Raw genomic sequence first — 23,836 nt, forward strand, 5'->3', positions numbered from 1 at the left:
CAGTGACTGTTCCCATTAGGAACAAAGTAACCAGAATTGTTTTGATGGGGTAGCTGAACCATAAAGATATGTGCTTACTCAGGTGCCGTTTTCTTCTTCACTTCAGCTGATATTAATAGTACTGCTAAAATTAACTTGAATTTAAGATACCTTCTCCACTGTAAATTGTAGCAGTAGACATGATGCTTCACTATAAAGTAATTCTTTTATCATTCTTCTCCCAACAGCTTTGAAAAGTCCAGCTGCATTTCATGAGCAGAGAAGGAGCTTGGAGCGGGCCAGGGTAAGGCACCTTGCTTCCCAAGGATTCCTAAGAGCATTTTCAGAGCCTGTTGTGCTGCTGTCATCTTCCTTCCAGTCTAGCGTTGCCTCCAGGGTCAGCCCTGGCCTTATGGTTCTAAATAGAAAGCTCTGGCTTTTCTGCTTCATCCCCACCCAAGCGTCTCCCAGTGTGATGATATGGGCCATGATCACAATGAGTTTCTTCCTTTAGTACGTTCAAGGGTATGTAATGGTCACCTCCCTTCTTTTGGTTTGGAGACCACTAGTATTTTCCCCTCTTTAATTCCACTTAGCCTTTTGTAGCTGTTAGGACACGACCACCAGCCATGGAAAAGCTTGCTGAGTGGTGGTCCCTCCTGTCTGGCCACACTGCCCACACCTCTCCAGAATGGGCATGGAAACCTTACTGGTCTCCGTGTGCCCCTGAGCAGCCAGGGTCCACTTGAGGCCATGGAAGCAGAAGCTGGGTCCCTCTGAGCTCAGGTTCACACTGCAGCACCTGGCTTGTTGCCCTGTCCCCCTCGGTTTCAGTTCCCTCGGGGGCCTCAGGGGATATTCTGCTGCCCAGTGTGGGTGGAGATGGGGAATTCGCCAGAACATGCTTCCCCCTCTCAGCCCCTTCACTTTTCTCTTTTATGTAAAAGACAAGGGAAGAGAGCCTCCCCAGAGGGAGGATCATAGGCCAGGGCTCCCTAAGACCCACAGCTCTTTCAGAGACTGAAATATTTACCTCCAAGATTTACCTTACTATCTTCTGTCTTTATTTTATTTTTAACAAATTTCTAAGGAAAATTATGATTAATTCTTAGAGTGAGTGGGAAGAATGAGGCCACAGGTCCTGGGAACCAAAGGAGTGACCAGCTGCACTGTTTCAGTGCCTGAGAGGATGAGAGAATACAGCAGAGAGAAAAGGAATGTCATTGCCTGTGCCCTCAACCCAGTCTTAAGACTTGGCACCATTTCCTGGCCTGCTTCTCCAAGGCAAGGAGTAAATACGAACTAATTAGTACAGCTACTAGTTTACTGAGTACTTTTACATGTGAAATTATACCCTTTTCTTGTTTATGTTCACATCAGCTCTTATGAATTAGGTGTTATTATCTTTATCTTAATAGATGCAGTTAAGAGAGGTTAACTAACTTGTCCAGCTAGTAAGTGGCAACTTACTGGGATTTAAACCTTGGGGTGTGGACTCCAGGTGTTTTCTTCATCAGTACCGTATGCCTCCCTCTGCTGTCTGTGAAGACCTGCAGTGTACGACACCTGTTCTGCCATCTTCTCTGGCAGTCATGGCAGTACTTCTGCCCACTGCAGATGGGTGATAGGCTCTGAACCCGCGGCCACTGTAAGCCATCTCCTGGAGAGCTCAGCACCACCCTGGGGCTGGCACAGAGCTGACCAGTCAGAGCACCAAGGCCAGTCCAAGGAGCAAGTCTTTACCTTGCTGTAGGCATGCAGTATGCTCTGATACTTTATTTTCTATTCAATTCTACTCTACCCTACTCTGCTCTGTCTTGTCCTGTCCTGTCTTGTCCTATCCTGCCCTATTCTGTGCTGGTCCTGACCCACTAATGGTCTTGACCTATGGTTTGTAAAATTCTGGTGCAAAGGTTAAGAGCACAGGCTCTAGAGTCAGACAAATCCGGGGTCATATATACATTATAATGTGAGCGCCGGGCAGTGGGCTGGCTCTGAGACTGTTGAGGGAATGGTTTAATTTGCTTGACGTCTCAGAAGTGCAGAAATGAGGACATGAGACGTTAAGGAACTAGAGCTATGACACCACGTATCAAAATTAGTACTCAGCAGCCATTCAGAGTGCATGGAAAATGCTCATGGTACCAGGCAGTGCCAAGTTTTTTGAAATAAGGTATAAAATTATATTCAGTATGATTATAGCTTTGCAAAATTAAACTTATCTTTTGCATGGAAGAATGATTAGAAACAAATATCCCCAAATACTAACGGTGGATGATTAAAAATTTTTATTGTTGTTTTACTTTCTAATTTTCTGAATTTTCTTTGATGAACATAACATATGATAGTAATAGATTAGGACTTCCCTGGTGGCGCAGTGGTTCAGAATCCACCTGCCAGTGCAGGGGACATGGGTTCGAGCCCTGGTCCGGGAAGATCCCACATGCTGTGGAGCTACTAAGCCCTTGCACCACAACTACTGAGCCTGTGCTTTAGAGCCTGCAAGCCCCAACTACTGAGCCCATGTGCCACAACTACTGAAGCCCGTGCACCTAGAGCCCGTGCTCCGCAACAAGAGAAGCCACTGCAATGAAAAGCCTGCGCACCACAAAGAAGAGTAGCCCCTGCTCGCCGCAACTAGAGAAAGCCAGCGTACATCAACAAAGACCCCATGCAGACAAAAATAAAATAAATAAATTGATTTTTTTAAAAAAAGTAATAGATTAAAAAATATATTAGTAGTCCAGCCTCAGAGCGACAAATGGTCTTGACAGATGGATGAAGCCCTTGGCAGGTGCGCTGAAAATGGACGCGTCCTTCCAGGCCTCAGGACCCTGCAGTCTCCAGGCTGAGGTTGTGGTGGCTGCAGAGGTGACCCACTAAAGGCACGGCTGCTTTTTGGTCCTGTTCATGCCATAAGCTTGTGACCTGGATCTGAGAGCTGCTTGGTGTGTTTTTTCTATAGACAGAGGACTACCTGAAGCGGAAGATTCGTTCCCGGCCGGAGAGATCGGAGCTGGTCAGGATGCACATATTGGAAGGTGTGTTAGATTGGAAATGCTTCTTCATCTAAACCCTCATTCTCACTGTTTTCACCCCTGCACCACCCACGTTTTGTCGTCCCTCTTTTTCATCACTCCCGTTTCAGTTGACAGTGTAAGCCAGAGCCTTAACGCAGTTAAAACAGCAGTGCTGTGGGCAACCACCCCTGGCTTTTGGGAATTCCCAAAGGAGCACAGTCACATTCTCTTGGGGTGGCTTCCCTTTTTCTATGGCCATGTCGTGGCCCTGGATCTCATAAAACCTCGGTATGAAATCCTTTCCTCCAACGCTGTTCTTAAATGTGTTTACTTTCTGTTTTCATTCATTCCTTCATCTATCCATCCATCCATTCATTCACTCACTCAGTATTTACAGGAGCACCTGTGAAGTACAAGCAAGATCATCCCAGACGTACTCCACCTGCCCACACACACTTCTTTCCTCATTCTAGGGAAGGAAAGGTTTTGGCTTGAATCTATTCACTTTTTGTTTGGTTTTGAAACCACTTTGGGGTTGGAAGAAGACTTTCCTAGACTGAACCCCACACTTTGCAGAGGAAGACCCTGAGGCCCAGAGCAGGGAGGTGGATTGTCCCCATAATGCAGCGAGCTTGAGGGAGAGGAGACACCACCCATTGCCTGGTGCTCTTTCAGCTCTAGCTCCAGCTCAGAGAGTCGTCTGGGCCAGCCTGTGCCTAGTGACCACTGTTGCGCGTGACCACACACTGTCCACAGCGGGGGCCCCTTCTTCTGTCCTTGTGAAACTTCAGGCCGGGCCACCGTACTCCGCCTGGCACTTGATTTACGTTCTCATAGTCTCTGCTCCTTCCCCAGAGGGAAGGGGAGCTGCTCTGCAGTTCCCAGGGCAGAACCACCTCACTCCTATATCCTCCTGCGCTCCATTCTCTCCCACGGGCAGAGACCTCGGCTGAGCCTTCCCTGCAGGCCAAGCAGCTGAAGCTGAAGAGAGCCAGGCTGGCCGATGACCTCAACGAGAAGATTGCGCAGAGGCCTGGCCCCATGGAGCTGGTGGAGAAGAACATCCTGCCTGTGGAGTCTAGCCTGAAGGAAGCCATCATTGGTGAGGAGGCCCGGCCACCACGTGTGGACTTGAAGGCGGGGCGCAGAGGGCATGGGCTCTGGACCGCTTGCTCCCTGACTTCCTGCTTAGCCTTGGGGGAGCCGAGGTACAGAGTATGAGAGCCTGATAAACGGGTCCTATGAGCCTGGGACAGCGCCAGTGGCCTCACAGATCAGCGCCGCGCCAAAATAACTGCGTCAGTGACAGAGAGGCCTCTGTCCACTTCCCATCTCTGTGAGCACAGGGGCTTGTCCCTCTTTCCCAGAGAAGGTAGGTAGGTGTCCGGGGTGGTGTGTGTGAGCACATGGAGACGCTGGGACCTTGAAACTGTGCCTGCAGTTTCTTTTCATTAGTGAAATCTGTTCTTGGAGCCTGGCACTCTCCTCAGATAGTTCAGTCAGTAAAGGTCGATTGATCCAAGCAGGGTGCTAGGGCCACAGCCCCACAAGGCAGACCAAGCCCCTCGTCCTTACGGAGCTCAAGCCCAGGAGCAGATACAGGCAAGTAAACAGGTGAGAGTGAGATGGAGGCCGCCCCCCCAGGCCCCGACAGCGGGCGTCGGTGTCAGAAGAGCTGAGGCCCAGGTGGGGGTGATGGAGGGCCACCCCCCCGGCCCCGACAGGGGGCATCGGCGTCAGAGGAGCTGAGGCCCAGATGGGGGTGATGGAGGCCGACCCCCCGGCCCCGACAGCGGGCATCAGCGTCAGAGGAGCTGAGGCCCAGATGGGGGTGATGGAGGCCGCCCCTCCGGCCCCGACAGCGGGCGTCGGCGTCAGAAGAGCTGAGGCCCAGGTGGGGGTGCAGGGTGAGTAGGAATGAAAGCATGTGCAGCAGGCAGAAGGAGCAGCCTGCACGTGGAGCTGGAAGCGGGTGTCGAGACGTGAGGGGGAGGCCACAGAGTCCAGGACGTGCAGGGCCTCGTGTGCCACGGGCAGGTGTGCACACATGATTCCCTCAGACTTTGGTAACTGCTGGTACAGACATGTTTCTTTGGCTGCCACAGGCCTGAGACCTGCCCCCGGGGTGCGGCCGTGGCTTCAGGAGGCTCAGGTGCTCTCACGTAGGAGTGAGCTAGGTCTTTGGGCAGGGCAGGGGAGGGCACAGGAGTAGGCCCGAAGCAGCCACGTTGGGCCCGAGCCCTGGCTCAGAGGAGACCGGTTTCTGGGACCTCATCTGCACCCGCAGAGGAGGTGCCCTGACTGCCCTCTTCCCCTTTAACTCCCTGCTTTGCCCTGGCATTCACTTCACCTTGTGTTAGTGTTTTCCTGCCCAGACCTTCACCAGATTCCACGACAGCGTTTGGGCCAAGGTCAGTTCTGGACTCTGCAGCCAGCCCGTCTGGTAAATGTTTGCTGACAGTCAGCCACGCCCCAGGCCTATGTGAGTCCTGCCGTTACAGAGACGAACAGAATACGCTGCGGCTGCCCTCAGAGAGCTCAGTCTGACGGGAGAAGGCTGCCGTGTGCACAAGTGATTTCCGAGTCTAGCTCCCAGGCACGTGTGGCACCACGTACTTAGAAAGACCAGGGCCCTGTAAAGTCGTAGCCAAGCCACCTGCCGTTCGGGACAGTTTGCAGGCTCCCAGGTGACGATGGCTGTGAAGGGCCCGGCACAGTCCTGGGCGCCCAGGGAGACTCGGGGAAGGGCTGCTGCTGTTTGCAGTGACATTCATTACAGACCAGCTGGCGGCTCTGTCGTGGACAGTGTAGGACAGTGGTGTGTGGCAGGGGCAGCGAGAGCCCGTCCGAGATGGGCTTCTCTCAGGGACGCGGATGGCGGTGGGGCTGACGACACGTTTCGGGCCCACCTGGAGATCGAGTCAGTTTGCCAAGTAGAGAGGGTGCAGAGGGACATTCCAGGCAGAGGGGACAGCGGGGGCAGTGTGGCCTGGAGCCCTGGCAGAATACGGCTTGTTTGAGGCCCGGGAAGTAGCTTAGTTTGGAACGAGGTCATCACTGGTGACTGGGGAGAGAGGAGCATTCGCCGGCAGTGAGCGTACAGGCCAAGGAGTGAGCAGGAGGCAAGGCAGTGGTGACAGCACACATGGTCCGTCTGTTCAGGAAGAGAGTGGAGAGGAGAGAGGGACATAGTGGTCAAGGAGGAGGTTTAGGGCTGAGAGGAAGGAGTCAGGGGAGAGGCTGAGGAGGTGGGGGATGGAGGGGGAGGCAGAGCGGGGTGTGCACCGGGATGGGAGGGGCTTCGCAGACGGCCTCCGTCTCCCGGACTGCACCACACACCTGCGGCCACCTGCTCGCACATGCGCCGCCAGCTGGTCGTCAGAGTCATGGCCGGCCTCCCCTCAGCATCCACTTTTCCCACCAGCAGAGCAGCGGCTGGGCTCCAGGGTGCCTGGCCCGTGAACTCCGGCCGGGCAGGGCCCCATCCGGGCTGCCCTGGCTGCAGGAGAGAGGGGTGGGCCCCTCAGTGACCTGGCCTGACGGCCCTGGGGCCGCTGCAGCGTGGCCAGCAGCTTCCTCAGGCTGGGCTGAGGCCAGGGTGGACCCGCAGCTCCTCCGTCCTGAGTCCCATTGTCCTGTGGCTGCTGTGCCATGACAGGTCCCCTCTCTGGGAGCAGGAGACTGTGGGAGGGCACCTAGACCTAGCGTGACCCACTGTCAGCGAGCTGCATCCTCTCCGTGCTCCTTGCGGGCCCCTGGGAGGGCGGGTGGGGGGTGGGGGACAAGCTCAGGGGCGTCCTGCTGGGTCCTAGGGGCAGAGGGCCTCGGGGCACGGCCCTGGAGCAGGGGAGGGTCTGCAGGGAGAGTGTTCCTCATCTGTGGTCTTCCCGCCGCAGCTGCGTCCCCGGCATGGCCGCCGGCTCACCTCTGCGCCGCTGCCTCATTCCCCCTGTGTGGACAGTGCCGGTGCAGAACTTCTCCCCTGACCGGGCTGGCGGCAGGGTTGTGACAGGAGTCTTTTGAAGTACCCTGCCTGCCCCATCCCCTTCTTTCCTTCTCTCTGCATCTGGGATTCCCACGCCGGGTCCCTGCTTCTCCCGCCTCTCCCACCCAGCCTGGTCCCTGCCCAGGAGCGCAGGCCTGCCCCCAGGACGTGGGTCTCTGGGAGTCACTGGCTGCTGAAGGGAGGTCGCTGTCCTTCCACTGATCTGCTTCACCTGTGCAAGCAGGCGGCCCTTCTCCGCGAGCCTCTTCTGTCTGTTCCTCCTGGTCTTCGGGGAGTCGGGCAGCCCAGGGGAGGAGCTGCACCTGCACAGCTGTTACCCAAACTCCTTCCGTCCCTGATCGCAGGGTCCGTGAGCCTCTGGGAGAAGAGGAGAGTTTTGTGCAGCCACAGGATGGGAATAAAGTGCCTTCAACAGCAGGGAAACAGGAGGTGGCAGGCTGTGGGGCGGGAGGGCAGACCCTGACTTGGAAGACTGAACGCAGGGCGGAGTTAAAAGCAAGGGGTTAACCATCAGGCCTTTCCCCACCGAGGGGAGTGCTCTGATGACCTGGTGGGACTGACTCTTCCTGACCTTTGTTTCGGGTCGTGATGACAAGCTTTCCTTGAGCTCTTTTGGACACAGGAGGCAGGTCGGCTGCTGGCCTCCTTCTCCTGCTGCTTGCTGGGGCCGTGGGGCCGCAGGGCAGGCGCCTTGCTGGGACAGCCTCTTCCCGTTTGCTGGAGGAGTCTCACCCTGGCCTTGGCTTTCAGTGGGCCAGGTGAACTACCCGAAAGTAGCAGACAGCTCTTCCTTTGACGAGGACAGCAGCGATGCCTTATCTCCTGAGCAGCCTGCCAGCCATGAGTCCCAGGGCTCGGTGCCGTCTCCCCTGGAAGCCCGAGTCAGCGAGCCACTGCCCAGTGCCACCTCTGTGTCCCCCACTCAGGTGAGCTTGTCCACTACAGGTGCTTCCCCTGCTCAGGGGCCCCAGACCTACTGCAGTGGCCCAGGATGAGGTCCCTGGCTTGGGCCAGGTGGGACGGGGAAGCCAGAAGGTGCGGCGGTGGGCCCTCTGGAGGACGCCGGCTGGGCAGCCTTGCAGTTAGAGTCAGAGGCCTCCCTGCTGCCCCCATGTCTGCTCATTCAGAACAGCCACTTCTCCTGAGTGTGTTCAGTTCCGTAACATTTCACCACCCTCTGTCTTCCCCTTTTCTAGTTCCCTCTCCCCTCGCCACCCTGGAGGCTGCTCTTTTCATCCCTCTCGTCTTTGCCCTTCATTTGCCCCCTAACGGTGATGGCGTCCGAGGGGGTGACAGCCACCCACCTCTGGGCAGGGTAGGGCAGGGATGCACCACCGGCTGAAGCCTGGAGATGGCGCAGCTTCCAGGGCCACGAGAAGGGGTGGGCGTGTCCTCACTTCCCCTCTTCTCTCCCAGGTCCTGTCTCAACTCCCCGTGGGCCCAGAGTCTGGAGAAACAGTCTTCCTGGCGGAGCAGCCTCTTCCGCCGCCCAGCCTCGCCAACGGAACCACGGTCGCCACCGCCAAGCCCCTCCCCACACTCATTAAGGTGCAGACCTCTAGCTGACCACCCTCTCCTCTCCGTTCCCCTCTGAGTCCTGCCGTGACTCCGTCCCAGTCTGGAGTGGGGCTGGCTCTCTTCTCCATCTGGTCCGGGACCAGCCGAGGTCACCACAGTGCTCTGGGAGATCTCCTGTTCCCTCCACGCACGCTGGCCGTCACAGCCGCAGCCACCGCTCACTGAGCACAGCGGGCCAGGCTCTCACTCCTGCCCGTCCCAGGAAGACACGCCCACACGTCCCCTCTGTCCACTCAGAGCCTCGTGAGGCTATGACAGAACCGAGAAGTGAGGTGATGGGCCTGAGGTCACCCAGCCAGCCGTGCCGGGTGTTTGTTGTCACTCTTCCTCCAAGGCCTGACCTAAGATACCTGAAGGGACGGCATTTACCGTCAACCCCATGAGACGCCCATGGGGACCTTTGTGTGGGAACACGGTGCTGGACGCTGAGGTTAAGTTCAGCAGCATGAGGAGCCGCTGTCCGGTCCTCCCCGCCCAGCCGAGCTTTCTCCCTCGGCCTCTGGGACCTTGGCCCTGACTGCCGCCCTCCATCCAGCCTGTGCTCCACGCCTGCTGGGCAGGTGCCCTCTCTTCCCGCTCGGCTTGCTTCCCATCTTGACTGATTCTCCAGTCCCGCCACACAGGCCCTGGCCCTGGCCTGGAGCCTCTGGCCGCCCACGTTCCTCTGCTGCGGCTCACAGCCTTAGCGAAGCCTCCCTGTGCCTCCGGGCGCTCCCAGGTGGTTGGCGGGGTCTCCGCGGCCCTCCCGTGTGGCGCCCCTGCCCCAGGCCTGCTCCTCCCGGTCAGTGGTGCCCTGGCGCTCTGCTGGCTCCCAGCCACTCCCCCAGCAGCCGGCACCTCCCTTGCCTCTGCAGTCTGTTCCTGATTGGCTGCAGATGTCTGAGGTTTTCCCCCCAAATTCCTCCCTCAGACCTGCTCCTCGTCACACGACTGGTGCCTTCCTTTGCCCACTCCCCGTTTGCGAGAACAGTGTATGTGTGTTTATCTAACTTCCTCTTTCCCGGTAGTGCCTCGGCCTCTGTCCCCACTCCCCAGCCCCACCACGGGCTCTCCTCCAAGCTGAGCCCCCAGCTGCCTCAGACCTGCCTCAGGTCGCACTCCTCTCTCTGGTGGCTTTCCCTGGGCTCCCCGTCTTCTTCCCTTTCAGTGGGGTGCTCCTGGGCTGCCCTCGGCCTCTTTCTCGCACCCTCAGCCTTGCCGGGGCCTCTCAGCAGACCCCTCTCCCTCCTCTCGGGTGCTCTCCGGTCCCAGCAGCCCCGCGCCTTCTCCTCCACTCTCCCTACCCTGGCCAACCGGCACCTCTTCCCGACTTCTGCGAAGGGGCCACCGTTGTCACACGCTGTTGCCGAAGCTCAAAACCGTGACCTTGTAGCCGCTCGGCTGCCACACGCGCTGTTGTCCCTTCTCCCTCTAGTCAGTCACCTCCTTCCACATCCCGTCAGTGCCTACGGCGCCCTGGTCAGACCCCAGCTGAGCCCCGCATCGAGTCTCCACCCTTCCGCCTGCCGTTCTCTGCTCAGAAGCCGCGAGGCCCTCCTCGCTCCTTTCCCAGCACTCAGCGCCCTGCTCACTCTTGCCCACACCGCCTCCACCCTTCTCACCCGGGAGACGGCCTCCCTGTGTGCTGGCCGCCCCGTCAGTGAATGGACGTGAGCTTCTGGAGTCCAGGGTTCGGATCCCAGCTCCTTCGCACAGCGAGGTCCCAGTCACTGTGCGGCCTCGAGCGCGTGGCTTCCCTGAGCCTCTTTCTTCCCTTTCGAGTCGACGGGCGGGTTCCTGGGGAGGCAGGGTTTTTGCAGGTCTGTGTGACGCGGCTTTTGTAAAGCGCCCAGTGTGGGCTGCGCGAGCTCCGTAGTACAGCTCTTTTCACCTCGTCGTCCTGTTCACTCTGTGCTCAGGGTCACAGGGAGGCTGCCTGGCCTGTGCACTGGGGCTAGAAGCTCTTTAAGAGCAGAGCCAGTCACAAGCCCCGCCCCCCATCAGCCCTCGCCCCCTCCCTGGACACTCCGGGGCACCGAGGCGGCCTCTGCTTTGGGAGGGGTGCCATCCGGCAGGGGGCGTGGACAGGGCAGGGTGGGCGGTGGGGCCTTTCCGAAAGCCACTCGGCTGCCCCTGACAGCGCCCTCTGTGTCTCCTGTGCCCGCAGCAAAGCCAACCCAAGTCTGCCAGTGAGAAGTCGCAGCGCAGCAAGAAGGCCAAGGAGCTGAAGCCGAAGGTGAAGAAGCTCAAGTATCACCAGTACATCCCCCCGGACCAGAAGCAGGACAAGGGGGCGCCCCCCATGGACTCCTCCTACGCCAGGATCCTGCAGCAGCAGCAGCTCTTCCTGCAGCTCCAGATCCTCAATCAGCAGCAGCAGCAGCACTACAACTACCAGACCATCCTGCCCGCCCCGCCCAAGTAGGCCCGGCCTGCCCCCACCACGCGCCCCCACCCCCACCCCCCGCCCACAGGCACCGGACGGCCAGATGCGGGCAGCCCTGACATGAAGGACCCTTTGGTCCTGGTCCTGCGGGAGTGCTCTGTGGGCGGGGCCCTTGCCCCTTGCTCCTCTCCACCCGGCCCGCAGAGGCCTAGGGCGAGACCTGGCGGGGGCTCATTCCTGTCCTTTCTTCCTCTCAGGCCAGCAGGGGAGGCTCTGGGAAGCGGTGGGGCCCCCCTGACGCGCAGCCTTTCCGCTACCAGCAGCAGCTCCGGCTCGGGCGCCCCTGGGCCCAGTGGGCTGGTACGTCAGAACAGCACCTCGTTGACTGGCAAGCCTGGGGCCCTGCCTGCCAACCTGGACGACATGAAGGTAAGTGGTTGCACGCTTCCCCCTGGAGGCCTTGTGCCGTCGCCAGCCTGGCCTCTCGTGGGGGCGGTCAGGTGCTCGGTCTCAGGCAGGGGAGGCGGCCGGCCCAGGACCACGGCTGCAGGAGGCAGAGCAGAGCTCCAGCAGAGGCACCTGGAACCTGCTCTGAGGCCCTGGTCATCCGTGGCATTAGCCTTGTCATCGTGGTCATCGTCATTAACAACGCCAGCCAGTATCTGTCAAGGGCCGCAGGGCTTACGGAGCACTTGTGCACCTCTCGTTTTCCTCAGCCTCTACAGTGCAGTGTGAGAAACGGGGAGTGTTACCCCGGCTTAAGGATGAGCAAGCAGAGGCGTCGAGGGATAGAGAGGTTTGCCTGAGGTCATGGGTCCGGCCGGCAGTACAGCCAGGGTTCAGACTCAGGGCTCTACTACAGCACCCATCCTTTCCATGCGGCCGGCTACTGTCCTGAATCTGCTCTACAAGTGCTGTGTTGGCCTGGGAGAGAGCAGCCCACACTTGGGCCACAGGCTACACTCGTGCCCTGGGCTTTGAAGGGCGGGAGACGCCCCAGGCCTGGCCTGTTTTCTTTGCCCTGATCAGAAAGGGGAGTGGATCACATTCTCCCTGGAGAGTTTGTCCTCTGAACCAGTCTGCTCCCTCCTCAGTCATGACAGGGATCCTAGCAAGGTGCAGCCCTTTTGCGGGGAGCTGGACACAGGCCTCAGAGTCCCTCAGACCCGGCTCTAACCCCTAGCTCTGCCCATCACCAGCTGTGTGATCCTGAAGAAGTTATTTCACTTTCATGAGCCCCGTTTTCTCATCTGTAAAATCCAATCAAGTATTTATCGAGCACAAGGCACCATGCCCCCGGTGTGAGGACGGCGAGGAGGAGGGGGCCAGCCTGGCAGATGCACGTCTCGCCCCCCAGGGCTGTGGGAGGGTCAGGTGGTTGATACATCTGAAGTGGCCAGTGGGGTCCAGACAGAGGAGGACTGCCTGGACTCTCCACCCCGTTGCAGGTGGCAGAGCTGAAGCAGGAGCTGAAGTTGCGGTCACTGCCCGTCTCGGGCACCAAGACAGACCTGATTGAGCGCCTGCGCACCTACCAGGAGCAAATCAGTCCCGCCACTGGAGCACCCAAGGGCCCCGCCGCTGCCTCCATCCTGCCCAAGGCTGGCGAGGTGGTGGTAGCCTTCCCCGCCGCTCGGCTAAGCACGGGGCCCACCCTGGTGGCAGCGGGCCTGGCCCCGGCTGAGGTGGTGGTGGCCACGGTGACCAGCAATGGAGTGGTGAAGTTTGGCAGCACGGGCTCCACGCCCCCTGTGTCTCCCACCCCCTCAGAGCGTTCACTGCTCAGCACAGGCGACGAGAACTCCACGCCCGGGGACACCTTTGGCGAGATGGTGACATCGCCAGTGACCCAGCTCACCCTGCAGACCTCGCCGCTGCAGATCCTTGTGAAGGAGGAGGGCCCCCGCACTGGGTCCTGCTGTCTCAGCCCTGGGATGCGGGCAGAGCTGGAGGGGCGTGACAAGGACCAGATGCTGCAGGAAAAGGACAAGCAGATCGAGGAGCTGACCCGCATGCTCCGGCAGAAGCAGCAGCTGGTGGAGTGGCTCAGGCTGCAGCTGGAGCAGGAGAAGCGGGCCCAGCAGCCCACGCCAGCCCCTGCCCCGGCCCTGGTCACGCTTGGTGCCGCAGTGAAGCAGGAAAGCAGCCTTGCCAGCTGCCAGCTGAGCAGGCAGCCCCCGGGCCCCGATTGCCCCTTCGGCCCCAGCCTCGCAGGCCCCGCTGCCCCCCATGTAGACACTTGTACCCTAGGGCCCCCGGCCGTGGTGGTGAAGCAGGAAGCCGTGCTGCCCGAGCCTGAACCAGCCCCGGCCCTGGTCACGCTTGGTGCTGCAGTGAAGCAGGAAAGCAGCCTTGCCAGCTGCCAGCTGAGCAGGCAGGCCCCGGGCCCTGATCGCCCCTTAGGCCCCAGCCTCGCGGGCCCCGCTGCCCACCATGTAGACACTTGTACCCTGGTGCCCCCGGCCGTGGTGGTGAAGCAGGAAGCTGTGCTGCCCGAGCCTGAACCAGCCCCGGCCCCGCAGCTGCTTCTGGGCCCACAGGGCCCCAGCCTCATCAAGGGGGTCACACCTCCCACGCTCCTCACTGACTCCACAGGGACCCACCTTGTCCTCACCGTGACCAATAAGAATGCAGACAGCCCTGGCCTGGCCAGCGGGAGCCCCCAGCAGGTACCTGGGTGTGGGAGGGGCAGGAGCCCCAGGAGGGCGTGCAGGCACTCTTCGTGACAGTGCCCTGTTCACCAAGTTCCCCCGTGGCCGGGCAGGTTATGCTTGCTTCCTTTAATCTTCCCTTCAACCCTCCGAAACTAGGGATCGCCATCCCAGTGTCACCCAGGAAGGTGCTCAGACTTGAAAAGGTTGAGGCACCTGTGTGAGGCCCCCAGCCTTGAGGGTGGGGCCACGAGGGCCTGCCCACTGCTCTGGCGGTTGGCGTCAGAACCCTTCTGTGCCCGGCCCGGGCCAGGCCACTACTGCCTCTGCTCCGTGGGGTGGGACAGGCCCAGGGGAGGGTCGGGGAAGCCTATCCTGGGATAGACTGAGGGCCGCCAGGCTGGGCCTGATGCGAGCTCCACTCCTCTCCTTCCCCTCAGAGAGGCCAGCTGTCCCCCACCAAGGTGACATTGGCAGCTGGCTCCCTGCTGCTGCCACCCTCGCAGCCCAGACCCTTCACTCAGCCTGGCCCACAGGTGAGGCTGCTCTAGGCTTTGTGTGGCCTCTCAGCCCTGCCGAGCTGGGGCTCGGGGCGGCAGTGACAGGACTCGGGTACTCAGGAAGGGACACAGACCCCTGAGCATCCTCAGGCAGAAACTCCAGGGAGGAGAGGGGAAATTAGCCCAGAGACCCCCCCCGCCTCTGCCCCGTGTGGCTTGTACCAAGCCCTAAGGAGCCAGTTGCCCTCTGTAGGGTCAGTGGTCAGGGCCTCCTCCATCCCACGTCCCTTCTTCCCCGGGGGCTTCCACGAAAGCTCTCCGAGAGCCAGTGCAGGTGGCAGAGCTGCCCGCCTTACCTGGAGCGTGTAGGCCCTGGGCTGTTGCCCTCGCCCCAGCCACTGGTTCCCTCCCTTTCTCCTGTCTAGCTCTTGTCCCAGCCTGGCTCTCCAGCCCCTGGCCCCCCAGCTCAGAGGGACCTGGAGCACCCGCCACAGCCCCTTTTTGGGCCCCCCACTTCTCTGCCGAAGAAGGAGCCGCCTGGCTATGAGGAAGCTGTGAGCCAGCAGCCCAGACAGCAGGTAAAGAGGGTGGACCGGGGCCTCGCTGGGTGGGCGGCCGCCTTGGCGGCTGGGCTGGGTTCCCACAGTCCCCCGGGCCTGGCTGGAGGGTGGGGCAGGCAGGAGCCAGCCTCGCAGGTCAGAGAGGCCTTGGAGAGAAGCCGTCGGGCAGGAGTGAGTGTGGGCTCGGGGAGTCTGAGCACAGGCCACCCGGCTCTGTGGGCCTGGCTGCTGGCTCAGGGCCACAAGGTAGGGTCTGTGCCCTGAGCCAGGCTGGGGGTCCTCTCGTTCTAGACTTCCATTTCATTTTCTTATTTTTGTGCCACAGGAGAATGGTTCCTCAAGCCAGCAGATGGATGACCTGTTTGACATTCTGATTCAGAGTGGAGGTAAAGTCCAGACCCACCGCTCTGCTCCCCGACCTCCTCCTTTCTTCACAGGTTGTCTCCATTCCTAGGCTGGTTGGTTATTGGGTTTGGTTTCGTTCTTGAACACGATGCCCAGCAGGCCTGGTGCTTTGGATGCGGTAACGTGTGAGACGCGTCCCTTCTCCAAGGCCTGGGCAGGGACTCCCTGGGGTGCCATCCTTGACACACATTTGCCTCACCCTGACCTGCTGCGTGGCCGGCGCCGTGCCCGCAGCCCAGGGCGTAGCAGTGAGCAAGAGAGACGTTTGCCTCGGTGGGGCGTATAGCCCAGCGTTGGGAGATGAACGGTGAATGAAATAAGTAAATTATCGTATATGTCAGACAGGTATTAGGAAAAGCCGGGACAGGAAGGGTCGCAGGTGCGAGGGGTGTCAGGGTCAGCCTCGCCGGGCAGGTGCAGTTTAGCCACAGGCGTCCACAGGGAGCTCCTGAGCCTGCAGGGCTGATGGGCACCCGGGGGCGGGGCGGGGGGGTGGGCGCTGGGCGGAAGCCCATGGGCTCTGGGTGACGCTGGAAGCCACGGCACAGCTTTGAGGGAAGGGTTGCCCTGCTGGAAGGGCAGGAGCAGGGAGGCAGGCGCGATGGTCCAGGTGCGAGCGGGGTGTGTGGGCCGGGAGGCAGCGGCGAAGCGCAGAAGAGCTGGAATCTGGGTGTATCTTGGAGACAGTGCCAGTATGGTTTCCTCACGGCTTAGGTGTGTGGCGAGGGGACCCCAGGGCAGCCAAGGATGAGGCCGAGGGTGTGGGGAGTTACTGGGTGCAGCAGCATGAGCGCCGGGGGTGTGGGGGCCGCGTCAGTCACAGCCTCAGTCCCTAGACAGCTGAGTGGAGGGCCACATGGCCAGCCCAGGCAAGGTCTGGGCTGAGTCAGGAGTTAGGGAGTTGTTGGCGTCTGGGCGGGGGGGGGGGGGGGCATTTGGAGCAGTGAGGCAGGGTGAGCAGAGAGGGCGAGGTGGAGGCAGGGGCGCAAGCCAGTGAAGCTGAGCAGCGGGTGGAGGGTGGGAGTGCGCCCTTGAGAGGGTGACGTCCTGAGGCCGTGGGCTGCTGATGGGCGGTCAGGGAAGAGGACCGAGATCCGGGCTGTGTTGTGGTGGCAGCTGGTGACCTCAGCCAGGGTGCTGCAGGGGGGCCATGGCCAGAGCCTGCTTGAAGCGGGTTGAAGAGGCTGGGGCTGTGGGAGACAGCTGTGGGAGACAGCTGGTCAGGCGTTTATACACTAATTCCCCATTCCTCCATCCCCCCTGCCCCCCCATAACCTCTCTTCTCCTTCCTGTCTGTGAATTGATTATTCTAGATACCTTCTCTAAGTGGAATCATACACTATTTGTGCTTTTGTTTCTGGCTGGCTTCACTTAGCGTAACATCCTCAAGGTTCTTCCGTGTTGTAGCTTGTATCAGAATTTCCTTCCTTTTTGTGGCTGAAAAGTATTCCATCGTGTGTATGTACCACATTGATGTTCAGCCCTTCATCCACTGGACATTTGGGTTGTTGCTACCTTTTGGCTATTGTAATGCTGTATGAACACTGGTATCTGTTTGAATCTGTTTTCAGTTCTTTGGGGTACATACCCAGAAGTGGAATTGCTAGATCATATGGTCATATTCTGTATTTTAATTCTTGAGGAACCACAGAACTGTTTTCCACACAGCTGTGCCATCTTCATTCATACCAGCAACACACAAGCGTTCCAGTTGCTCCACATCCTCACCAACACTTATTTTCAAGAAAGTTTTTTGAAAATAGCCAGCCTTGTAGTTGTGAAGTCACATATCTCACTGTGGTTTTGACTTGCATTTCCCTAATGACTAATAACGTCGAGCATCTTTTCACGAGCTTATAGGCCACTTGAACATCATCTGTTGGAGAGTCTTGTCCATTTTTCAGTTGGGTTTTGTTGAGTTCTAGGAGTTCTTTATTCTGGATATCATTTATCAGATAGTTTTTGCAGATTTCTTCTCCCATTCCATGGGTTATCTTAATTTTTTTGAAGTATAGTTGTTGTGCAGTCTTTTCAGTCTTGATAGTGACCTTTGATGTGCAGAAGTTTTAAATTGTTATGTAGTCCAGTTTATTTTTTCTTCCATTGCCTGTGCCTTTGGTGTTATAACTAAGAAATCATTAAATCCAGTGTCATGAAGATGTTCCCTTCTAAGAGTTTTGTAGTTTTGGCTCCTAAATTTAGATCTTTGACCCATTTTGAGTTACTTTTTGTATGTGGTGTAAGGCGGGGTCCCAACTGCAGGTCATCGTCAGGCTGGTTTCAGACACCCATTCACTTTCTTGATTGGCAGAGATCTCAGCGGATTTCAAGGAGCCAGGGAAAGAGAAGTCTCCCCCGAGAGCAGCCTGCGGGTCACCCCTGGCCGCACAGCCGTCACCGTCCGCCGAACTCCCTCAGGCTGTCCCCCCTCCATCCGGCTCGCCAGCCCTCCCTGGGCGCCTGGAGGACTTCCTGGAGAGCAGCACAGGGCTGCCCCTGCTGACCGGCGGGCACGAGGGGCCAGAGCCCCTCTCCCTCATCGACGACCTTCACAGCCAGATGCTGAGCAGCTCTGCCATCCTGGACCACCCCCCCTCCCCCATGGACACTTCGGAATTGCACTTTGCGCCTGAGCCCAGTGGTGTGGGCCTGGACCTGGCCGACGGCCACCTGGACGGCATGGACTGGCTGGAGCTGTCGTCAGGTGGGCCGGTGCTCAGCCTGGCCCCGAGCACCACAGCCCCCAGCCTATTCTCCACGGACTTCCTCGACGGCCACGACTTGCAGCTACACTGGGATTCCTGCTTGTAGCTCTGGGGCTGCAGAGCCGGGGGCTGGGAGGGCTGGAAAGTTGGAGACCTCGGGAACTCAAGGGAGCTCAGCGCTCTCCTGCCTGATGCAGCCTCTCCACGTGGTCATGAGTCCTGACAATCACAGGCCCTGCTTTCCCCTCCGTGGGAGGCCAGAGGAGGGTGTCCCCACACCTGGCTCACCAAGGAGAAGAGCTTCCAAGAAGCAGCTCTGGGTCCCACCCTGGGGTTTTGGAGGCCTGGATAGGCCAGGGGCTTCTATGTGACCTCCTTTTGTGAGGTCGGGGTGCACCTGTCTGCTGCAGTTTGCTCAGGAGGCGAGGCTGAGGCAGGGCAAGGGGTGCATGTCCTTCCTTCTCTTCCCCTTCCCTGCAAGGGAAGGAACTGGCTGGGCCTCTACCTCACCACCCTCGTGATGCCAACACCACCAACCCAGGCTTCCCGGGAGGGGGGCTCCCTGCCATTTTAGCGTCTTGGTGTAGTGTAACCATTTAGTGGTTGGTGGCAAACGTTTTCTGTACAGGTGTATATACCTCTATATTATATATCGCCATACATATATACACATATATCTTGGGGGGCGGGTGGGAGGTGAATGCAGCCCCCCACCCCCGGTTCTACTCTGTGCACACGGAAGGGCCTGAAGCCACTGCTCCCGGGGCTGAACACAGCTTACCCTGGCCCCACCCATCACTTGTATCTGACACGTATAGACGCCTCGTCACAGCCTGTGCCGCACCTGTCCTGCTTCCTGCTCCTTATCAGTGCCACGAGGGCAGAGGTGCTTCCTGGCCCCCTGCCCACATTCCCTCCTGCTGCCTCACTGCAGCCACCACGGCCCTGGGACAGCAGTGGAGCCAGAGGTGGCCCGCAAGCTATGGCCTCCTCCTGCCCTGGGGCCTGGCCTCCCTTCTGGCCTTCTGGTCATTGTCATTCACAGGGGATCAGGGATGGAGTCACCAGAACCAGTTCTGGGACAGAGGTGGGAAAGCTGTGTGAACTTTTTAAAATAAAAACAAAAACCCCGCCTGCTAGTCCATCTCCATGGAATGGAGGGGGGGGGGGTCAATCCATGGAAGGGAAGAGGGGGGTGCCGCACTGTGACCCTGACTGCACCTCCCCGTGAGACCACCTCCCATCCCTGGCTGTGCATTCGGGACCACGCGCAGCTGGCTAGACAGAAGGTGGGAGAGGTGCGCACACGCAGCTGGCTAGACAGAAGGTGGGAGAGGTGCGTCTCAAAGACAGTTTATTTGTCAAAGAGGCGGGGGAGCCTTCAGCCTCCCCACCCTCCTCCTGAGCAAAACCTGACAGAACAGAGGTGGCGCTCCACCTCCCAAGGTCTTTGTTCAGCACAGCAAGCCTGGGGCCTCTGGTAAAGACCCTGGCAGGGCAGAGCCCTCCCCGGGGTGCTGAGAGTAACAGGCTGAGCCGGGCCCCCACCTTCTGCTCCTGCCACCTGCTGCCCTCCACCAACACTCTAGCACCCAGGGCGGTGTCCCCGGACTCCCTACCACGGTGCCCAGCCAGAGCTCCCGAGTGTGTCCTCCCCTCGACCTTGCAGCTTGGGGTGGCCCCGAGGCTGGCCAGCGCCGGGCTGTTCTCTTCTTGCTTGAGGAAGGGGCTTGGTAGCCAAGGGGTCTGGGGAGGCCTGGGTGTGACGGGGTCCCTGGAGGAAGAGCATCACCCGTCTATGTCCCAGCTGAAAAGGTGGTGCTTCACCAGCATGTCCTGGACGCCCTCCTTCAGGGGCTGCTTCTCCTCCTGCACAGGAACAGCCCTCCTGTCACGGCTGCAGGGCACACCACAGGGCCCAAGGGGCCAGAGTGGTCCTCACAGGCGACACTGGCACTGGGGCCCCCACGAGGCCTTGCCTCAGCACCCACGCATCCGGGGGGGACCCACCAGCACGAACACCCACACTGCCCCACCCGCCATCCCTCCTGGGGAAGGCAGGACCCGACCACCCACCTCTCTCTTGGCAGGAAGTTCCCAGTCTTGGGAGAGGCTAAAGGCAAAGCAGCAAAGGACCCTGGAGGCGGAGGGAGAGGGAGGCCGTCAGCGGCCGCAGGGGGCTCGGCCCGCCCCTCGGCCCACCCCCGGGGCGGGGCCTCCTCACCTCAGCTCGCACTTGATCTGGACCCAGCCGGGGCTGCGCAGGAAGGACCAGGGCTGGTACCACTTCTCCACGGTGGGCAGGCTGGAGCAGAGCACCTCCAGCCACAGGTGCAGGACCTGCTCACTGGCCACAGGCAGGGCGGGGTCGGGGGCGGCTCCAGGCAGAGGGTCCTGCCCTCTCGCACCCACCGCACTGGGCCACACCCCGCTCCAGGACCCCTCCATCCGCACCCCCAACCTCCCTCCGCTTGGTGGCCTATGCAGGTGACCCCGCCTCCTTCCCTCTCAGCTACTCTGGCTTCTCCACATGGGGAGATGTGCCCAGGGGCCCAAGGTCCCTGTGGCCCCCACTCCCCTCCGTCCTGTGTGAGATTCGGCCACCGCCACCCCAGGCCCTGGGGCCTCAGTCCCGCCGGTCAGCCAGGGAGCGACATGCACGCTCGCTGGCCGGTGGGCCCACGGCATGTTCCGAGCAGGTCTCGGGGACCCCTGCCCCGCCTCTCCAGGTCAGAGCAGCCTGGAGGCTGCCCCTCTGCCGCGTGGCAAGTGCAGAAACACCGCGCTCAGCCTGGCCAAGGTCCGAGCCTCGCACAAGCCTGCAACCCCTCCGGCAGGCGCCCCTCCCTAGTTTGCAGCCGCATCCCTGGTAAGCCTTCACTGCTCACCTTGCTGAAATCTGTGCTGCCCAAAACCCGAGCGCCAGCCCCCCGCCCCAAGCACTGGCTGGTCTCACGCTGGAAGAAGGGCTTCGGGAGCCACCCTGGCCGTCTTCCACCTCCGTCTGCCCAGCTCAGGCCCCCCCGCGGCCCCCACTCAGCAGCGGTGCAGACACTCACTTGAGCCCCACGCAGATGAGGGAGCGGAGCTTGACGTCCATTTGTGCGTGTGCAGCGTCATGGGTCACGTTAACGGACTGCACGGCCTGGAGGGCACAGCTGTCACTCAGGTGTCCCCAGCTCCCAACCCTTAAGGCCTGTCCCGCCCACGGCCCTGCTTACCCGGTAGAGCAGCTCCTCTGGGGTCAGGACTTTGCCATCTTCATCCAACCTGAACGGGGGGACCAAAGCTGCCAGTGCTGCCCTGGTGGGCTCGGACCGCTCCCTCTCCCTCCTCCACCCCCAGCCCCAGGCTGCCGGGTGACCCTACCAGGAGGATGACCCTGCCAGGAGGACACCGAGGCCAGGGCAGGGTTACCTGTACGTCTTACACAGCACTAGGCGCGAATACACCGAGTCGAAGTCTCTCTCAACCTCCCGGCCCGCCGCCTGGGGGGGCAGGGTGAGCGTCGGGCAACGGGGTAGGTACCAGGTCAAAGCCACAGAGCCCAACTGAGTTCAGGTCACCACCCCACCAGCTCCTGCCACCAGCTCCGCAGGGCACAGGGGCTCAGGGAAAAGGACTCTCACCTCCTCGATGAACAGCCAGGGGTGGCAGGCGCCCCCAAGCAGGGAAGGCTTCTTCAGTCCGTGTTCAAACAGGGCCTTCAGGGCTGGGCAGAGGGTCCCTCGCACGAGGTCCGTGACCCCCTCTGTCACAGAATCGTCCCCCGCGATGGAGTACTGAGGGTGGAGGACGGGGTCTGAGACGCCCCAGCCAGCCCCTCCCTGTCCTCACAGCCACTGCCACAAGCCACACGCACTTGGGACGCAGGCCCTGCAATGAGGGTGCAGGCCTCACGGGGCAGAGGCAGCAACGGCTCCGGGGACGGGCCTGCCTCGAGCGTACCCTCCTCACCTCCTTGCTCCGCTCATCCAGGACTTCCACGAACTTTGCTGGAAACCAGCCTGTGGGAGAAGCAGGGCCCGTGAGGAGCAGGCGGCCTGGTGTCCTGATGCTCCTCACAATGGGGCTGAGGACACACGGGAGCAACGGACGCCGCTGTCTGAGCAAACCCAGTGCCCCGCTGCAGCTTCCCAGCCAGGCCCGCCTTCCCCTTGCCCAGCGCAACACAGGAGCAGACGGAGGCCTCACCTCTCAGGCCATTCAGCTCCCCCACCCAGCAGTGCTCGTCCTTCTGGGAGATGATCTGTGGAGGAAAAGGGCGAGAAACACAGCTCCAGTTGCCTGACTTCATCCTTGGCTGGAAGCTCTGGCCACGTGAGGGCTCGGCCAACCCGCCCATGGCCTCGGGGCTGGCGGGGACGAAGGCATCCGCTCCCCGCTCACCGTAATGATGTCGTTCTTGCGGAAGCCCAGCTCGTCATCATCGTGGCGCTCGAAGTCCAGTAGGGCCTTGGCCCGGCGTGGGTGGCCGCGCAAGCATGCCACGTAGTTCTCGTGGTCCCTCTGGTGGCTCTCCATGCTGTAGTCCGGGCTCAGCTCCTGGATGGGGGGGGGGCAGAAAAGCCCACCGCGAGGGGGCGCTCGGAACAGGGCTAGGGCCCCTACTTGAGCTGGGTGCACAGCCCAGGACCTGAGGCTCACCACACTGCAGTTCTTGGGGTCTGTGCACTGGAAGTGGCGTGCCACGCGCAGGATGGCTTCCCGGAGGTCGGCCACCAGCTCCGTCTGCTTGATGTTCTTGGCCTTGAGCGCCTCCAGGTCGTCCTCCCCTGTGAGGCCCAGAGAGCAATGGTGGCCATGGCCCAGCCCGGCCCTGTCCTGACTCCAAGGAAGTGCAGAGTCCACACGGGGTGTGAGGCCAGACGCCCCGCTCTCAGAGCCCAGCCCAGCGCTTGGCCACCCGTGCAGAGTTCTCACCAAAGAGCAGCGACGTGATGCCAGACTTCCTCCGCTGGGTCCTGCGGCGGACAACCTGCAGGCGGGGGAATCAGGTCGGCGGTGGCCCCAGGCACCCGGCGCCCAGCCAAGTGGATGGCGCCCCAGCACTGGGGACAGTGAGCAGAGCCCTTCCGTGCAGAGGCCCCGCCGGCATCTCACTCGTGCCGCCTCCTCTGACATGGCCTCTGAGGCCGGCTCTGAGGCTCAGAAACATATCGTCAGTTCATATCTGGGTCTGTCCAGGCGGGTCCCAGCAGAGACGCGCCAAGGACAAGGTGGCGGGTCCCTGCACAGCTGTGGTCTGGCCAGGCTGGGCCCTGGGTGCTGAGCTGGAGGGGACGGCGGTGAGCTGGGGCCTCCTCCCTCATGGGCCCACCTGAGAGAGGCTGGCGGTGGGGCTGGCGCCCAGGAGCTGGCCCTGGTCGGCTAGGAGGTAGGCCAGGTGCTTGCGGCGCTGGCTCTCCACGGCCACGTCAGTGAGGGAGCCCGCCAGCCGCATGGCCTCCCCCAGCAGCAGGTCCGCGTCCTCCATCTGCGACGGTATGTCCGACAGCGTGTTGAAGATGGAGGCCGAATTCTCCGACTGGATCAGCTCCTCCTCCTGGGCCATGCGAGGGGGGCGCTGTCACTGCCTGGGTGGCATGTGTGACTTCCCTGGATGGTCCAGCTGAGCACACGAAGGCCCTGCCCCAGGAGGGAGACCTCCCTCCTCCCCGGGGCATCTCCAGAGGGGCCAGGGCTCAGGCCACAGGACACTGAGGCCCGGACTGGAGCAGAGGTGGAGGGCGGGCAGACCCCGAGGCGGCTGCCTGGACAGCTGCATCTGGCACCCGGGGCCCCGGCCTTCACCTTGAGGCGCAACATGCCCAGCGTGGCCTGGAACAGCACCAGGGAGCCCTCGTAGAAAAACAGGTCCCAGAGGCGCAGCAGCAGCCTGATGTGCACCACGCTGGCGAAGGCCGTGAGGAACCAGTGCAGTGTGATGAGGGACAGCTCTGTGGACACAAACCAGAGGCCCTGAAGCTGGCACCAGGGACGGCCGGTGCGGAACAGCCAGAGAAGAGGGGCATCCCCCAGGCACGCAAGCCGTGGAGGAGGTGGAGCAAATCTCCCAAAGCAGCAA

General features: G+C 60.6%; 2 protein-coding genes across 19 annotated transcripts in view; one reads left to right on the forward strand and one right to left on the reverse strand.

The window, feature by feature from the left end:
* Positions 1-18,900, forward strand: part of MRTFA (myocardin related transcription factor A) — a 167,192-nt gene extending 148,292 nt beyond the window's left edge. For 5 of the 8 annotated variants that reach the window (XM_073788138.1, XM_033865987.2, XM_033865990.2 and 2 more), the window contains 12 exons: positions 228-283; positions 2,945-3,020; positions 3,940-4,101; positions 7,756-7,931; positions 8,422-8,553; positions 10,730-10,983; positions 11,206-11,377; positions 12,397-13,617; positions 14,040-14,135; positions 14,525-14,677; positions 14,985-15,045; positions 17,376-18,900. In XM_073788138.1, coding sequence (XP_073644239.1) covers positions 228-283; positions 2,945-3,020; positions 3,940-4,101; positions 7,756-7,931; positions 8,422-8,553; positions 10,730-10,983; positions 11,206-11,377; positions 12,397-13,617; positions 14,040-14,135; positions 14,525-14,677; positions 14,985-15,045; positions 17,376-17,875 — 3,059 coding nt within the window. In that variant the 3' untranslated portion in view covers positions 17,876-18,900. The remainder of the gene's footprint in view (positions 1-227; positions 284-2,944; positions 3,021-3,939; positions 4,102-7,755; positions 7,932-8,421; positions 8,554-10,729; positions 10,984-11,205; positions 11,378-12,396; positions 13,618-14,039; positions 14,136-14,524; positions 14,678-14,984; positions 15,046-17,375) is intronic. The other 3 variants (XM_073788139.1, XM_073788140.1, XM_073788141.1) reach the window with 3 other exon arrangements.
* Positions 18,450-23,836, reverse strand: part of SGSM3 (small G protein signaling modulator 3) — a 35,547-nt gene continuing 30,160 nt past the window's right edge. For 6 of the 11 annotated variants that reach the window (XM_033866003.2, XM_033865999.2, XM_033865998.2 and 3 more), the window contains 13 exons: positions 23,563-23,708; positions 23,090-23,314; positions 22,693-22,747; positions 22,159-22,544; positions 21,964-22,018; positions 21,727-21,776; positions 21,399-21,551; positions 21,187-21,257; positions 20,991-21,039; positions 20,829-20,914; positions 19,994-20,116; positions 19,846-19,906; positions 18,450-19,638 (listed from right to left, as the gene is read on the reverse strand). In XM_033866003.2, coding sequence (XP_033721894.1) covers positions 19,558-19,638; positions 19,846-19,906; positions 19,994-20,116; positions 20,829-20,914; positions 20,991-21,039; positions 21,187-21,257; positions 21,399-21,551; positions 21,727-21,776; positions 21,964-22,018; positions 22,159-22,544; positions 22,693-22,747; positions 23,090-23,314; positions 23,563-23,708 — 1,541 coding nt within the window. In that variant the 3' untranslated portion in view covers positions 18,450-19,557. Of the gene's footprint in view, positions 19,639-19,845; positions 19,907-19,993; positions 20,117-20,828; positions 20,915-20,990; positions 21,040-21,186; positions 21,258-21,398; positions 21,552-21,631; positions 21,777-21,963; positions 22,019-22,158; positions 22,545-22,692; positions 22,748-23,089; positions 23,315-23,562; positions 23,709-23,836 lie in introns of those variants that run through there. The other 5 variants (XM_033866002.2, XM_033866000.2, XM_033866001.2 and 2 more) reach the window with 4 other exon arrangements.

The sequence above is a fragment of the Tursiops truncatus genome, chromosome 11, assembly GCF_011762595.2.
Source record: "Tursiops truncatus isolate mTurTru1 chromosome 11, mTurTru1.mat.Y, whole genome shotgun sequence".
Classification (NCBI taxonomy): domain Eukaryota; kingdom Metazoa; phylum Chordata; class Mammalia; order Artiodactyla; family Delphinidae; genus Tursiops; species Tursiops truncatus.